This window comes from Trichomycterus rosablanca, chromosome 18 (genome assembly GCF_030014385.1).
Source record: "Trichomycterus rosablanca isolate fTriRos1 chromosome 18, fTriRos1.hap1, whole genome shotgun sequence".
NCBI classification, from domain to species: Eukaryota; Metazoa; Chordata; class Actinopteri; order Siluriformes; family Trichomycteridae; genus Trichomycterus; species Trichomycterus rosablanca.
The window spans coordinates 24843847-24859758 of NC_086005.1; the positions used below are offsets into that span (position 1 = coordinate 24843847).

At 37.4% G+C, this 15912-nt stretch overlaps 1 protein-coding gene across 11 annotated transcripts in view; it reads left to right on the forward strand.

Annotated features, from left to right (window-relative positions):
- Window positions 1-15690, forward strand: part of dlg2 (discs, large homolog 2 (Drosophila)) — a 147608-nt gene extending 131918 nt beyond the window's left edge. For 10 of the 11 annotated variants that reach the window (XM_063014487.1, XM_063014488.1, XM_063014493.1 and 7 more), the window contains 8 exons: window positions 1836-1911; window positions 5456-5501; window positions 10132-10182; window positions 10265-10366; window positions 12561-12733; window positions 12832-12941; window positions 13035-13126; window positions 13518-15690. In XM_063014487.1, the coding sequence (XP_062870557.1) occupies window positions 1836-1911; window positions 5456-5501; window positions 10132-10182; window positions 10265-10366; window positions 12561-12733; window positions 12832-12941; window positions 13035-13126; window positions 13518-13624 (757 nt within the window). In that variant the 3' untranslated portion in view covers window positions 13625-15690. Of the gene's footprint in view, window positions 1-1835; window positions 1912-5147; window positions 5248-5455; window positions 5502-10131; window positions 10183-10264; window positions 10367-12560; window positions 12734-12831; window positions 12942-13034; window positions 13127-13517 lie in introns of all 11 variants that reach the window. The other variant, XM_063014498.1, reaches the window with a different exon arrangement.
- Window positions 15691-15912: the final 222 nt, after the last annotated feature.

The window sequence follows — 15912 nt, forward strand, 5'->3', positions numbered from 1 at the left end:
ATAGATAGATAGAGTGGTATGTAAAAGTTTGGGCACCCCTTATATTTTTCATGATTTTCCTTTATAAATCATTGGTTGTTCGGATCAGCAATTTCAGTTAAATATATCATATAGCAGACGAACACAGTGATATTTGAGAAGTGAAATGAAGTTTATAGGATTTACAGAAAGTGTGCAATAATTATTTAAACAAAATTAGGCAGGTGCCTAATTTTGGGCACCCCAACAGAAAAATTACATCAATATTTAGTAGATCCTCCTTTTGCAGAAATAACAGCCTCTAAACGCTTCCTATAGCTTCCAATGAGAGTCTGGATTCTGGTTGAAGGTATTTTGGACCATTCTTCTTTACAACACATCTCCAGTTCAGTCAGGTTTGATGGTTTCCGAGCATGGACAGCCCGCTTTAAATCACACCACAGATTTTCAATAATATTCAGGTCTGGAGACTGAGATGGCCATTCCAGAACGTTGTACTTGTTCCTCTGCATGAATGCCTTAGTAGATTTTGAGCAGTGTTTAGGGTCGTTGTCTTGTTGAAGTATCCAGCCCCGGCGCAACTTTAACTTTGTCACTGATTCTTGAACATTGGTCTCATTGACTGGAATCCATGCGACCCTCAACTTTAACAAGATTCCCAGTACCTGCACTGGCCACACAGCCCCACAGCATGATGGAACCACCACCAAATTTTACTGTGGGTAGCAAGTGTTTGTCTTGGAATGCTCTGTTCTTTTTCCGCCATGCATACCACCCCTTGTTATATCCAAATAACTCAATTTTAGTTTCATCAGTCCACAGCACCTTATTCCAAAATGAAGCTGGCTTGTCCAAATGTGCTTTAGCATAACTCAAGCGACTCTGTTTGTGGTGTGTGCGCAGAAAAGGCTTCTTCTGCATTACTCTCCCATACAGCCTCACCTTGTGCAAAGTGCGCTGAATAGTTGAACGATGCACAGTGACACCATCTGCAGCAAGATGATGTTGTAGGTCTTTGGAGCTGGTCTGTGGGTTGACTATGACTGTTCTCACCATTCTTCGCCTCTGCCTATCTGAGATTTTTCTTGGCCTGCCACTTCGGGCCTTAACTAGAACTGTGCCTGTGGTTTTCCATTTCCTCAATATGTTCCTCACAGTGGAAACTGACAGCTGAAATCTCTGAGATAGCTTTTTGTATCCTTCCCCTAAACCATGATGTTGAACAATCTTTGTTTTCAGGTCATTTGAGAGTTGTTTTGAGGCTCCCATGTTGCCACTCTTCCGAGAAGATGCAAAGAGGAGAAACACTTGCAAATGGCCACCTTAACACTTTCTCATAATTGGATTCACCTGTGTATGTAGGTCAAGGGTCAATGAGCTTACAAAACAAATTATGTGTTCCAATAATTAAATATTAAATCCAATAATCCAAAAACTAAAGGTATTCAAATCAATAAAACGACAAGGGTGCCCAAAATTATGCACCTGCCTAATTTTGTTTAAATAATTATTGCACACTTTCTGTAAATCCTATAAACTTCATTTAACTTCTCAAATATCACTGTGTTCGTCTGCTATATGATATATTTAACTGAAATTGCTGATCCGAACAATCAATGATTTATAAAGGAAAATCATGAAAAATATAAGGGGTGCCCAAACTTTTACATACCACTGTAGATAGATAGATAGATAGATAGATAGATAGATAGATAGATAGACAGACAGACAGACAGACAGACAGACAGACAGACAGACAGACAGACAGACAGATAGTTAGATGTTTGATCAGTTTGTTTGGCCACAAGAAGGCAGGAAGGTGTAACAGTCTGTTTGTGTTTGTGTTTCTGTGTAAGAGTGGAAAGGAAAGAGCGAGCTCGCTTGAAAACAGTCAAATTCAATGCCAAACCTGGCAGCATTGACTCAAAAGGGGTAAGTACTGCCACTTCTCTCTTATTTACTTCATACTCTGACCTATTTAAAAAGAGTGAATGGTTCATCAGTGCCAACATGTAGCTGTTATACTCTCAAGTTGAATTGAAAGTGATTTAGTGATTTTGGTTGAAATTAAAAACACTAGTTTAAAAAGGACAATATCTTTTTTTTTTTTCAAATAAAACTGGCATCCAAGTTTTAAATGTGCAAGTGTGTCGCCCAGCTTGTCCAGTGCGTACTCCTTGCACCCAATGATTTCAGGTGTCCCTGGTTTATGGACACGCGTGACTCTCAATTTGACATGTCACTTTGAATTTAGACTCAGGTTCACCCTGGTTTGCGTCTGTTCTCATCTGCCATCTTATATTAGCATTGTGTTCTGAGATTTACTAGAGGGACAACCTGACACAAATCCTGTTTTGTTCCTGACATACAGTACACTCACAGCACCAGTATCTAACATTTCCCATAAAATCAGGGTCCTGATCCCTTTTTTTAAAAACATTTTATATTCATGAGAACCTTTGAAATCAATCGTAACTGCATACATCACAAAGAGACTTAATCCAGATTTGCCATGTGAGTGCGTTTGCAATCTAAGCTGCATACATTATTAGCCATAATTTAAAACAGTGAGTGAATTATGTTATACATTTCCATAGAAACTACATCCTTCAGTTCTTCTTCAGGTTTCTGCTTTTGTCCTTTTTTAGTTTAATAATAATAGTACTGGTATAATTGTGAGCACAATTGGCACTGATGGATCAGGATTTTGGTAGCTTGAAATAAGATAATAAATGTTTATAATCAATGTTGTTGTTTTGTAGATGTGTTGATATCAATTTGTAATGAATGATAATATTGTGGTTAGAACTTAAAAATATGACTGTATATAGCTGGGATATATTCCATAACACTTAAAGTACCCCAGAACCGGTCATGATAAGCCAAACAAAGTACTAAATCTAAAATCTTGAATAAGAAATCATTTTAAAATGTGTAATACCACAATGCATATGAATATGAACATATATTATTAGGATATATGTCCAAGTCTACTTACTACCCCTATTAGCATTTATTCGTTCATTAATTTTCAGTAGCACCTCTTATTCTCATGCATATGCAAATAAGACAGGACTGTGCACCATAGGTTTGTGCATAATAAGTCCAAGAAATTGAAAGTGCACCTTATTATATATTACTTTGGTTTGGCAGACAGTAGTGGTTTGGCAGATAGCAGTGGTTTAGCACACAATGCCTTTCAATTACCTCCCAAAACCAGGCGCAATTCATTTGTAACCATGTTGCCTGGGGGTGGGTGGGTAAGTTACCAAGTCTCTGTTTATCCCACAGAATTGAGTTACTTTGGTAACCAAAGACACAGATTTGCGATTGCTCAGAAACTATTGTAATTCCTCTTTCTATCCCATTTTTAACCTAAGTGTATTTGGGTAAATATATTTTGGTTTACCTGTTAATATCTATGTAATAATTTTTACATTTTTGATTGAGATGATTTGGTTTTAACTAAGCTTAATTATTGTGATGCCATTTGAGTGGCAACCTTCATTATATAGCCACTTAAAAGTTGGGAACATATCATATCTATTGGCTTATTAGTCCTGTCAGTGTTTTTTACACCATTACGCACCAAAGATTTGCAATGCACTTCGTAACATTCGTACATCATGCCCCGAAATCCAATAAGTCCCTGTTAAAAGTAGAAAAAATTGCAATTGTATAACAAATTGGACCCTAATGGCAATAATTATACCTGAAAAAGAATAACAATTGAAAAGTTATGCTTTTATGTTCAAGGGTACTTTAAGCAGATGTATGTGTGTACATTTATAGCAATATACAAAACACATTCAGGTTAGAACAGGTTAAACTATGGTAGTGAACATCATTAGTACATTTAACATACATTACACATATTGATTCCATTCTTGTAGTCTAACTATTCACTAGAAGACGCACAGTGCCTTCACACTGTGGCCAGTTTTAACACATCCGTTGCACACTTTATGTTTGCCTTGTTTAACTGCTGACTTAAGCCCCAAAGCCTCTTAACACCCAGCATGTTGTCTTGATTTCCTCATTCGAGTCAACGTTAAGTGTTTTATGTGTTTCTCAGCATGGCTCTGCTCCTCACTGCTGCATGGCTGGAATCAGCTTTAGGTGTTTTCTGTCTGTCTCTTCAGTTTTTTCTGCATTTGATTGTGTCGCCTTTACATCAGTTTGCTTAACTTGTCTGGAAAGTCGACTAAAGCAGAAGTGATATGGACAACAGCAGTGGTGGCAACAAAAAATGTCATTCAGTCAATACAGACATGCAGTGTTTCGTATAGGTCCTAAGTATTTTAGTCTGGATCTTTTACCTAAAAAAAACTAAAATCTATCTTGTGTATATAGGGCTAGACAAGCATAATAACCATGGCCCTCTCAGAGTATGTTTATCAGTCATTTTCGGACTTTTTTTTACCAGCATGTACATTTTTACATCTACTATGAGAGTTTCTGATCACACAATGTGTTCTGAAAGTTTAAATACACAAATTAAAGTAGCAAAGACACACGAGTATTGTTTATATTAAGAACACATAGAAATTTTTTAAGTGGGTAACTGTGGGTCAAAAACATCTAGAGGCTATTGTCAAATTGCAGAAATAATCATTTATTAAAGGCTTTCATGTTTCATTTAATTTTTGTGTTATTGTGTAATGGATTGAGCTGTTTTGTGGCCCTAGACTAAGTGAAAAAAATAACACAAAATATTCCCAGTTGTTTATCGGAAATTGTATTAGGTCTTGTCCCAAGAAAGTTTAAGTAATTACAGTTTGATTTCTGCGTTTATCAATAGCTCTGCTCTATTCTTGTTGTAGCTGAACATTTAATACATACCAGCACAACTGGAAACACTTGTTTCATTGACAAATATTTTTGGGTTACTGTAAGTATATCCTGTGGTAAATGGTGGTATATAATGTGGGAAATTAGTAATGATTAATTAATGCAATTAATTTACATTCATTTTAAAACCTACTAAGATTCAGGTGCTGGATGCAAAGGTACTGTCTTTGCATTCAGTCCAGCTGCAGGTGCTTTTTATTTGTCCTGCCATGGCTGTTGCTTCCTTCACCTCAGTTTTGGTCTGTTCCAGTTTTGTCAGCATGATTGTAATGGCATTTCCAGCTCCCTGTCTGCCCCATGCTTTCTCTCCCACACAGTCATACAGTGAAAAACGTAGAAAGAACTCCATCTTTTCACGAAAGTTCCCGTTCTACAAGAACAAGGAACTAGATGAGCAAGACGGCAGTGACTCAGAACGTAAGTAAGCTGCTCACTCATTTCCACACATGTAGGCGCGTGACACATGACATCGGTAGGGTGAAAGGTCAAGGAGGGTTTAGTGACTCCAGGGATGCGACTGTGTGCTGTTTCTACGCTCTCTCTCTAACTTTACTACTGCCACTATTCTTCTCTCTTTTCTCTCTGATCTCCCCGTACTCTGTCTGTGGACGACTATCTCATGTAGGACATCTCTGGAATAGGGGACGACGGGTATGGGACAAAGACGCTGAGTAAGTCTCCGCAGGAATGGTCCCACCTTTGACACCATCAAGAGCACGTTTTCTTGGTTTTTGTTGCATTTGATTTTGGCTTTCTCTCTTTCTGTTGAGTAACATTTGTAATTTTGTTAGGACAGTTGACATGTGGGATTGGGGCTGACACCAATGTCAACACCAGTAAAACTTTACTGTACTTGTAACAAAAAATAATCATAAAATTTGAACCTAGAAGCCTAAGCATGTCCAGTTCTGGGAATTGAACAGAGTGGTGTAAAATACACATAGTGTAAAATACACCACTCCCAGACTCTGGAGCAACGAAAAAATGTTCGCTAGAATAATAAATCCCTCATCGCAGACAAATCTAGGTTTGACATGACTGTTGTGGAAAGATGTTTTCTGTGCTATCATCCAAGAACCAGACCAGACCAGAGCGGTAGAGAGAACAGAGTGGCGACACTCCCATAGGGAACCGTTGGAAAGGGGGCGGGACATATTTTCTGTGCAGCTTCCGGGTTGTGGAGCTCTGTATAGTTCCAAACAACCCATAGAGCCTCATTCATTTCCACTACTTATCCAGCATTTTTAGCTGTTTGTTGCTTTGTTTTAAAAAAAATAATGAATTTAATGTCATTAATATACTTAATACTGTTATTGTTTAGCATTTGCTCAGCACTAAATGTTACATGTTTATCTTAATTAATAGATATAACTGAATTTAGCTTAGTCAGCTAAGCTAAATTATTGACACGAGTCTTTTCACCTAAAATTGATTAATTAAAAGTTGATTAATCAAGAGTCTTGTTACAGAAATGATAATAAAACATCAGAGCCATAATAAATCATTATACTTTTACTTTCATACTTAAGTACATTTGAAGGTAAATTTAGTTTAGTACTTTAGTGGAGGTATTTTTACTTTTACTACTACTTTTACTGGAGTAATATTTTACCTTGGATATCTCTACTTCAACTCAGCTACATGGTTTGTGTACCTTGTCCACCACATACATTAGACAAAATGAACTAGTGCATATTAATTATGAATTAATTCATGTATTACATGTAGAAATAAATTATTACTTACTCATGAAATAGATGAATGAATGCTATGTCATGTACATGCACTATAATGTTAAAGGTGCGGTAGTGTGTTTATGAACCTGTTCATTTAGTGCAGGTAAACCTTATGAATCCAGCCACATGGCTTAGTGTTTAACCAAAATGATTATTATTATGAATCCTCAGGAAAGTGAAGGGAGATTAGTTTATGTAAAAAACAAAACATAAAAAACTGTTTAAACTACTTAATGATATCGCATTATGTAATGTATGCTAATATAATGTACTGTGTGTTAACAAGAACGACCTATTAAGTCATTATAAACATCAATCTTCCACTTCATATACCAAATTGACATTAAAGCAGATGCAGTAAATGTAAAGGCAGGTGAAAATACCCAGAAATTGTACAAATGTTTATTATTTACTGTTTAATATTTCATTTACTGCTGCCTGTCCCATATGAGAACATGACAGTGCTGGGTTTGTTTGGAACTATCGGAGGGTTACATGAACCACGTGACCGCGTGGCGGCGAGATCAAGGAGTGTCGCAACTCTCTCTATCTACGGCTCTGGACCAGACCAGTTCACCTTAGGAATGAAGAATACCCTTTATTCTTAAAATGTTATGCCAGTGAAAAGGCTTCAGACTGCATCTGACCAAACCTTCCCTGAATTGTTAAAACTGTCTCTTTTTATACCGCCAAAAGCTCCTTTGACCATGCAGTGTTTACGTGATTTATTCTTGGGTAAAGTCTAACCAGAAAAGTGGAATAGTGAAGACTTGTATACAGTGTATCACAAAAGTGAGTACACCCCTCACATTTCTGCAAATATTTTATTATATCTTTTCATGGGACAACACTATAGAAATAAAACTTGGATATAACTTAGAGTAGTCAGTGTACAACTTGTATAGCAGTGTAGATTTACTGTCTTCTGAAAATAACTCAACACACAGCCATTAATGTCTAAATAGCTGGCAACATAAGTGAGTACACCCCACAGTGAACATGTCCAAATTGTGCCCAAAGTGTCAATATTTTGTGTGACCACCATTATTATCCAGCACTGCCTTAACCCTCCTGGGCATGGAATTCACCAGAGCTGCACAGGTTGCTACTGGAATCCTCTTCCACTCCTCCATGATGACATCACGGAGCTGGTGGATGTTAGACACCTTGAACTCCTCCACCTTCCACTTGAGGATGCGCCACAGGTGCTCAATTGGGTTTAGTCCATCACCTTTACCTTCAGCTTCCTCAGCAAGGCAGTTGTCATCTTGGAGGTTGTGTTTGGGGTCGTTATCCTGTTGGAAAACTACAGTTTTTGAAGGGAGGGGATCATGCTCTGTTTCAGAATGTCACAGTACATGTTGGAATTCATGTTTCCCTCAATGAACTGCAGCTCCCCAGTGCCAGCAACACTCATGCAGCCCAAGACCATGATGCTACCACCACCATGCTTGACTGTAGGCAAGATACAGTTGTCTTGGTACTTCTCACCAGGGCGCCGCCACACATGCTGGACACCATCTGAGCCAAACAAGTTTATCTTGGTCTCGTCAGACCACAGGGCATTCCAGTAATCCATGTTCTTGGACTGCTTGTCTTCAGCAAACTGTTTGCGGGCTTTCTTGTGCGTCAGCTTCCTTCTGGGATGACGACCATGCAGACCGAGTTGATGCAGTGTGCGGCGTATGGTCTGAGCACTGACAGGCTGACCTCCCACGTCTTCAACCTCTGCAGCAATGCTGGCAGCACTCATGTGTCTATTTTTTAAAGCCAACCTCTGGATATGACGCCAAACACGTGGACTCAACTTCTTCGGTCGACCCTGGCGAAGCCTGTTCCGAGTGGAACCTGTCCTGGAAAACCGCTGTATGACCTTGGCCACCATGCTGTAGCTCAGTTTCAGGGTGTTAGCAATCTTCTTATAGCCCAGGCCATCTTTGTGGAGAGCAACAATTCTATTTCTCACATCCTCAGAGAGTTCTTTGCCATGAGGTGCCATGTTGAATATCCAGTGGCCAGTATGAGAGAATTGTACCCAAAACACAAAATTTAACAGCCCTGCTCCCCATTTACACCTGGGACCTTGACACATGACACCAGGGAGGGACAACAACACATTTGGGCACAATTTGGACATGTTCACTGTGGGGTGTACTCACTTATGTTGCCAGCTATTTAGACATTAATGGCTGTGTGTTGAGTTATTTTCAGAAGACAGTAAATCTACACTGCTATACGAGTTGTACACTGACTACTCTAAGTTATATCCAAGTTTCATGTCTATAGTGTTGTCCCATGAAAAGATATAATGAAATATTTGCAGAAATGTGAGGGGTGTACTCACTTTTGTGATACACTGTAGTTGTTGTACACACACTTTTGGACACATCATCACTATCTTTGTTGCTTTGCTTTTCCTTCCTGTTTCGATACTCTTTATTTTGTGCATCATCCATATAGAAGGAGCAGAATGCAATGATGAGTTTTAATTTATTGTTTTTCTTTTTCTAAACCCAGTTAATAATTCGCTATGTCAGTAAAATATCTATATTTATCTGTATAGATATATCTATATATTTTGTTATTTATTTTTTGTTAATTTCTTAGTTTGCCTGCATCGTGAGAAATATATTTAGACACTATATGTATAAATATATGTGTGTATGTGTGTATGTAGTGAATCTATTACCAGTATAAAATTTCCTATTTATTTTTCATTAACATTTTTAGCCTAAAATAAAGTTATTAAATACATAAAAGTAATAAAGAATTAAAGATATTGGCTTTTATGTATTAAAATTATTGTAAATATTGTGGTTTGTGTCTTATATGATTCAGCCATGTGCTCATGTGGTGCAGCTGTAAATTACAACTTACAGTTGTGACAGTACACAATCTAAGCAATTGAGGGTTAAGGGCAACCTGGCAGTGATGGGTCTTGAACCAGCAACCTTCTGATTACTAGTGGACATTAATCACTAGGCTACAACTGCTAGACCATTACTACTAGGATTCGTTGATCCCAGTAAATCCAAGGAAAGTGGACAGACCCATCGCGCCCCTGACCTTTTTTGGGGTTATATATGAAAAAAGGCAGCTTTTACAACCTGCCACTGTTACCATGGCAACCTTTTAAGAAGTAGCATTGGTGGCTGCTGATGTTAGTCTGATTTAATCTCTCAGTATTTCTGAGTGTCCAGACTTTACTGTCTTGAAGCAGTCTCAGATGTGATCAGATAAAATGCCCTGTAGACTTTCAGAGTCTCAGTAATGTGTCTGTTATTCATTAAATGTAAGCAAGGCTTTGCGTTTTCTAATTATGATCTTTCTACTCCGTGCTCTTGCCAGGAAGTATGTAATGATGTTACATGTTCAGTAATCCGTTTACACATTAACTGAATCTGCTCTTCCCAGAAAAGCATTTAATGAAGAGCGCAAGATACACATCTGCTTCCAGATGTGTTTACACCATTCACTTACACACTCATTATAGGGGAATAAAAACAGATCATTCTTGTTTTACTGTGGCTTCTCAGTAAGGTGTGTGTTTTTTATTTATTTCCAGGGAGCCAAGAGGATACAATCCTGTCCTACGAGCCTGTGCTTCGACAAGAAAGTAAGCACCAGTTCTTCTTACACTACAGTAAATAATTAACAAATAGTGTTGAGTATTGTTATTCTTTTTGTGCTGGATATAGTTGCGTATGCCAGACCTGTGATTATTCTGGGACCCATGAAGGACAGAATCAACGACGATCTCATCTCCGAATTCCCTGACAAGTTCGGCTCATGCGTTCCACGTAAGTCACACATACATTAGAGTTGACCATGAGTCTGTTGGACATGCCATTTCAAAACCATTACCAGTAATATAAGGTTGGCTTTCCCTTTACAGTTACCGCCTTATCTCTCTTGAGAAGTGTATGTGAAAATGTGTGTCAATTTGGTCAAAAATGAATTTTTGAAATAAGGCAATCATGTTGGCAGAGCCTTAGCTCACAGCTGATGTTCTACGTTATCTCAGAGAGGTATATACATCCATTCATTCATCTATCCATCCATACATCCATACATACATTCATCCATTCATTCATCTATTCATCCATCCATCCATTCATATATCACCTTTTTGAAACATGCTACAGCCATCAAATTTAGAATAAATGTATATATATAAGACAATAAAGTTGATTAGTTAGCATTTAAATATCTGTTTGTGCTGTTTTTATTGCAATACATACAATTCAAAAGAGATTTTTTAATCATCGCTATCTGTTTTATTGCATTTAGTTTGTTGGTCTACTCCCTGGCACATACAGAAAGAACAGCACATGACTGAATGCATTTTTGCCATTGTTTGAGTTTATTCATCCCCATTGCACATTATTACAGTTAATTTGACTGCCCGGCCAATCAATATGATGGAACATTTCTATTCTTTTGGAAATGATCTCTTCCAGGATGATAATGCCCACATAAGATGTTTAATAAGTATAAAAATGAATTATATGATAAGGCCCTCAGTCATCAGATCTTAACTTATTAAACATCTTTACCTAGACAGTATATATAGTATATATTATAGTATATATTATACATTTTCTCTAATGTGTCACCTGTCTGTGTACACAGCTGTAATAATGATTATCTGTAATTCTGTGTAGCTTTATTTTTATTTTTTTTATTTTGCAGAACACTTATTTTAAGCAGACATTAGCCGTATTCATTTGTTTCTGTTTATTTGTCTCAGTTGCATTTTTGTGGCTTTAGTGGACTATATTTTTTGAATGTTTGTGTCCATTTCTTATCATTTGCATGTGTTTATTGTAATCATTCTTTATTTTTTTATAATCCCATAAAAAGCAGATTACGGTTCAGGGCAGATGGGTAAGTGAGAAAAGTCATCAAATGTCATCAATAAACATGATATTTATTGATGTCTTTATACACATTGAGGCGTTAAAACCTTGCGTGCTTTCAGCTAGAAATATAATTAGATTCATGCACTAGCTTCCCCACGAAACCACCAACACTATCAGCAAACTTAGTAACTTAGATAAGGAAACGAAATTTACATAGATAACTTAGAAAGGCATAGTAGAACAGCTTATAAGCAAAAAGTTTGTGAACCTTTTGAATTTACTTGAATATATCTAAAGCGTGGTCTGATCTGTACAGTATAGTTTAGTTAATACCAACACATGATTAATGTCTATCAACACTAAATAAAAATTGTATCAAGAATTTTTAACAGAGAGCAAAGCAACATAATAACTAGGTTGGTCTAAATTACTGCAAGTCTCATTTTGCAGCTGCATTGCATTAAATGCAACAATTTCCATGCATGTTTTGAACCTTGGCTGTGAATGAATAATCAATGTGTTCTGTTAATTACAGATGTTTATGTTGTATTAGATAGGGCAGAATGTAAGCACCCATGATCATAACTTGGACAAGATCAGACCACATTTTATGAGAAATTCATGTAGAAATTGTAGGTAATTTCAAAAGATTTAAAAATCTGCTTACGGGCGCTCAGGTGGTGCAGGTCAAACTCTTCGGTTTGAATCTCAGCTCTGCCACCGACAGGCTGGGTGCCTACATGAACAACGATTGGCTTGTTGTTCAGGGAGGGTGCCAGAGGGGATTCCTCATAACTGATGCAATTATGACCTCTGCTGGCTGATTGAAGCCGCCTGCACGGAGTCGAGGGATAATGTGATCAGGGTGCGTCTCTCTGTACACGAATCTGATCCACATATGAACTCGCCTCGTGCTGGGGCGTGTGTCAGTCACAGCTTTTCTAAGTCAGAGTGGAAGTCAACATCAGTAGAGAGGAAGCGAAATGCAATCGGGTAATTGGTTACGACTAGATTGGGAGAAAATTGGGGGGAAATGCAAGTAAACTGTAGGTCTTTAATTACTGGGTTTTTCTCACTAAATGTCTATTATAGATTTTTTTACCTGGTCTATTTCTATTTTTGCGTAATTCAGATACCACAAGAGCGAGGCGTGAATATGAAGTTGATGGTCGGGATTACCATTTTGTTGTATCACGGGAGCAGATGGAGAAGGACATCCAAGAGCACAAGTTTATCGAGGCCGGACAGTACAACGACAACCTGTATGGGACCAGTGTCCAGTCAGTTCGATACGTGGCTGAGAGGGTGAGTGCAGTACAGGGTCCTACACTAATATCATGGTGAGTGTAAATGTATATTAACGATTATTCAAGTTTTTTTTTTTTTTTTTTTTTTTTTTGCAGGGAAAGCATTGCATACTTGACGTATCAGGAAATGCCATAAAGCGGCTACAAGTAGCACAACTCCACCCTATTGCCATATTTATAAAGCCTAAATCTGCTGAATCTTTAATGTAAGCACAGATACTTTCTGTCTAGAGTTTGGATGTCATTCAGGAGGACTTGTTGTTCTGTAGCTTTGAGCTGAAAAGACGTCTGTGTTGCAGGGAGATGAACAAGAGGTTGACGGAGGAGCAGGCTAAGAAGACGTACGACCGGGCCATGAAGCTGGAGCAGGAGTTCGGCGAGTATTTTACAGGTAAATTAATGTCAAAATTTTATGCCATAAAGCCAAACAGCTATTGGTTTTTTTTATATCCAGTATTGTAGGTTAAATAGGTTACTCAATTAGAAATTGTCCTAAGTGTGAATGTGTGTGTGTGTTTGGATCTGCCCTGTAATGGAGTGGTGACCTGTCCATGTTATTTCCTGCCTTTTGCCCAAAGAATCAGACCCACCACAACCCTGACCAGTATAAATCAGTGGTAAAACAGATAATCAATGAATGAATGAATAAATTAATTAATAAATGAATATCTAGTGTACAGTTAAGCCCTGTAGGTAATCATTATGTCGTCACTGTGAAGAGTTTTAATCTGTAGCACTTGAATAACAATGTAGTGACTCTCTACCTGGTTTTTCCCCTCCAGCTGTGGTGCAGGTCGATACACTGGAGGACATTTATGCTCAATGTAAGATGGTGATCGAGGAGCAATCTGGACCTTATATCTGGATTCCCTCCAGAGAAAAGTTATAAGGAACAAACTTCCCTGCCAGGGACCCTGGACTGGCGAAAACATAGGCATCATTTGTAACATATGAGAAATGAACACAGTAATGTTCATAATTAGAGTAATTCTGATTTAATTTCTTTGTTTATCTGTTATCTGTTTCATTATTCATGGTATTTTTTTTCACTTTTAATGAATGTTCCTGAATGTACACCACAAAGTGTTGACCTGGAAAATATGAATCATCTGTTTGTACTGATTACAATCTGGAATTAAGGAAAAATCATCGGCTACATAAAAATATTGTTACATTGTAATCTCCCTGATCCCGACTGGCGTTTAAACAGGTCAGGACGCCGGAAGATGGATAATCTTGAAACCACCGTCATCACCCTCGCTTTATATTCGGCCGCAGTCCTGCAGAACCCTTCTCACCGTGATCGTCTCCACCTGCCACTCTCTACTCGCTAACTTTAGGATCTATGCATTCCCCTTTTTCATTCATACACTGATTTTATTTATTTTCTTTTTACTCCCTTTTTAAATCCTATTTGTTTAATGTAGCTGTTTCTAAGTGGGACTTTTGGGGGAAAAAATCAGATGCTTTAATTCGTGTAAACTAAAAAAGGGATACAGCTAGGTATAGTAAATAATACTCTATTTTGCTATTTATATTGATATAGGGCACAACAGAAGAGAAATATTTATAAAGTATAACTTTGTTTAAGAAAAGCTACTTTTGAAAAGCATATTTTATTGATGTGAGATGTAGATGATTTAGTCTGGGATGTATGTTGTTTGTTCTGTGAGATTTATGAAGGTTGTGTGTGTGTTTGTGTGTGTGCATGTGGGAGTGAGTGCGGGTGTGTGGTTTGGGTCTGTTAGGGTATAAGTGTGTGCAATTGCATTGTGGTGACCAGTACATTCATTTATTATCTGAAACTGGAGTGGAGGAGGCTGAAATCCTTTAAAGTTTTAGGATCCAAATGTACAATTTACACTTAAGTGTCAAATTCTGCAAATTGGTAAAAACAGAAGTTTTTGGCAAACCTGCAGCTCATTATATTGGTCTGTAATAAGTGATTAATAACATGGCCAGAATTTCATGTGATAAAAAAAGATTGTAAGATTGGTCTGACAGTTATAACCCTCCAGTTTGTCTACATTCATTTGTATTGTTGAGGGTTTCAGATATCCCAGTTCTGAAAGTATAGCAATACCACTGATCATTTAAATTTACAATTTTACCCTCCACAACTCCTCCATATAAATCCTCAAATACTAGAAACATGGTAATCATTGACTTACCACACAATATTTTTATACTTTGATCGTTGCTTATGGATTCAGGTTTTTGGGTTCTCAAAATGTATGCAGATTTAGTTTGTTCAGGTTTGCATATGCTGGCATGAGACCCACTATTCGGCCACTTTGGAAATGTGTCAGTTGCCTCAAAGCTAATTTCAGTTGTTGTGAAATCTTACTGAGACCTGGTAATTGGCCATCAAACTAATAGAACTCATCTGTTCAGTTGTGTTTGTGATTGTAATTGAGTCACTGTAAAGTTAAGCTCCTATTTCCACCCACTGTATGTGTTCCTAATATAGTGTCATTGGCTTTCAGTGACATAGTGGTAGAATGGTAGAAGAAGGCCAAGTTGTTACAACAAAGTTCCTCTTTCACTGAGCCCCACACACAGATCTACTAAAGAGATATCCATCTGTTTATAACATATAAAGAAAATATATGCAATGCAAGTCATATTGCCAGAACATGCACACACATTTATATAGTAAACTAATGATACATCAGTGTTGGAAACTCCAAACCACAAAGGTCACCTCAACCTCAACAGAGCAGAAAATAATGCTCTTGTTATAAAGTTGGCATGCAGTGTGTAGTAAGACTTGCTTATGTATTGGTCACCACTTTTTCCAAAGATAAATAATGAAGAATGATTTTGACTTAAAGAGAATTATTTACTTGTTGCTCTGAGCAGTGTTTGTGATTTAAAGGTTGACTGATGTGAGGATGGTAAAAGAGTGAATTGTAACTAGTTATTAGTAAACAACAGTGAAATGAGTACTATTATAATGGCATAAATAACAAAAATATACAACTTTATATTGTTATTTATGTCATGATAAATGTACAATTAATTTATATTTTCTGTCATGTTTTTGTTATATGTAGATTATCATTACTACAGTTGTCATTGCTTATGTGTTAATGCCTGAATACACAGATTACAAAGTACAGCAAATGGAACTGCTTTTAAGAAAGTAGGGTCTCATATTCCTAGAAGAAAAACTGA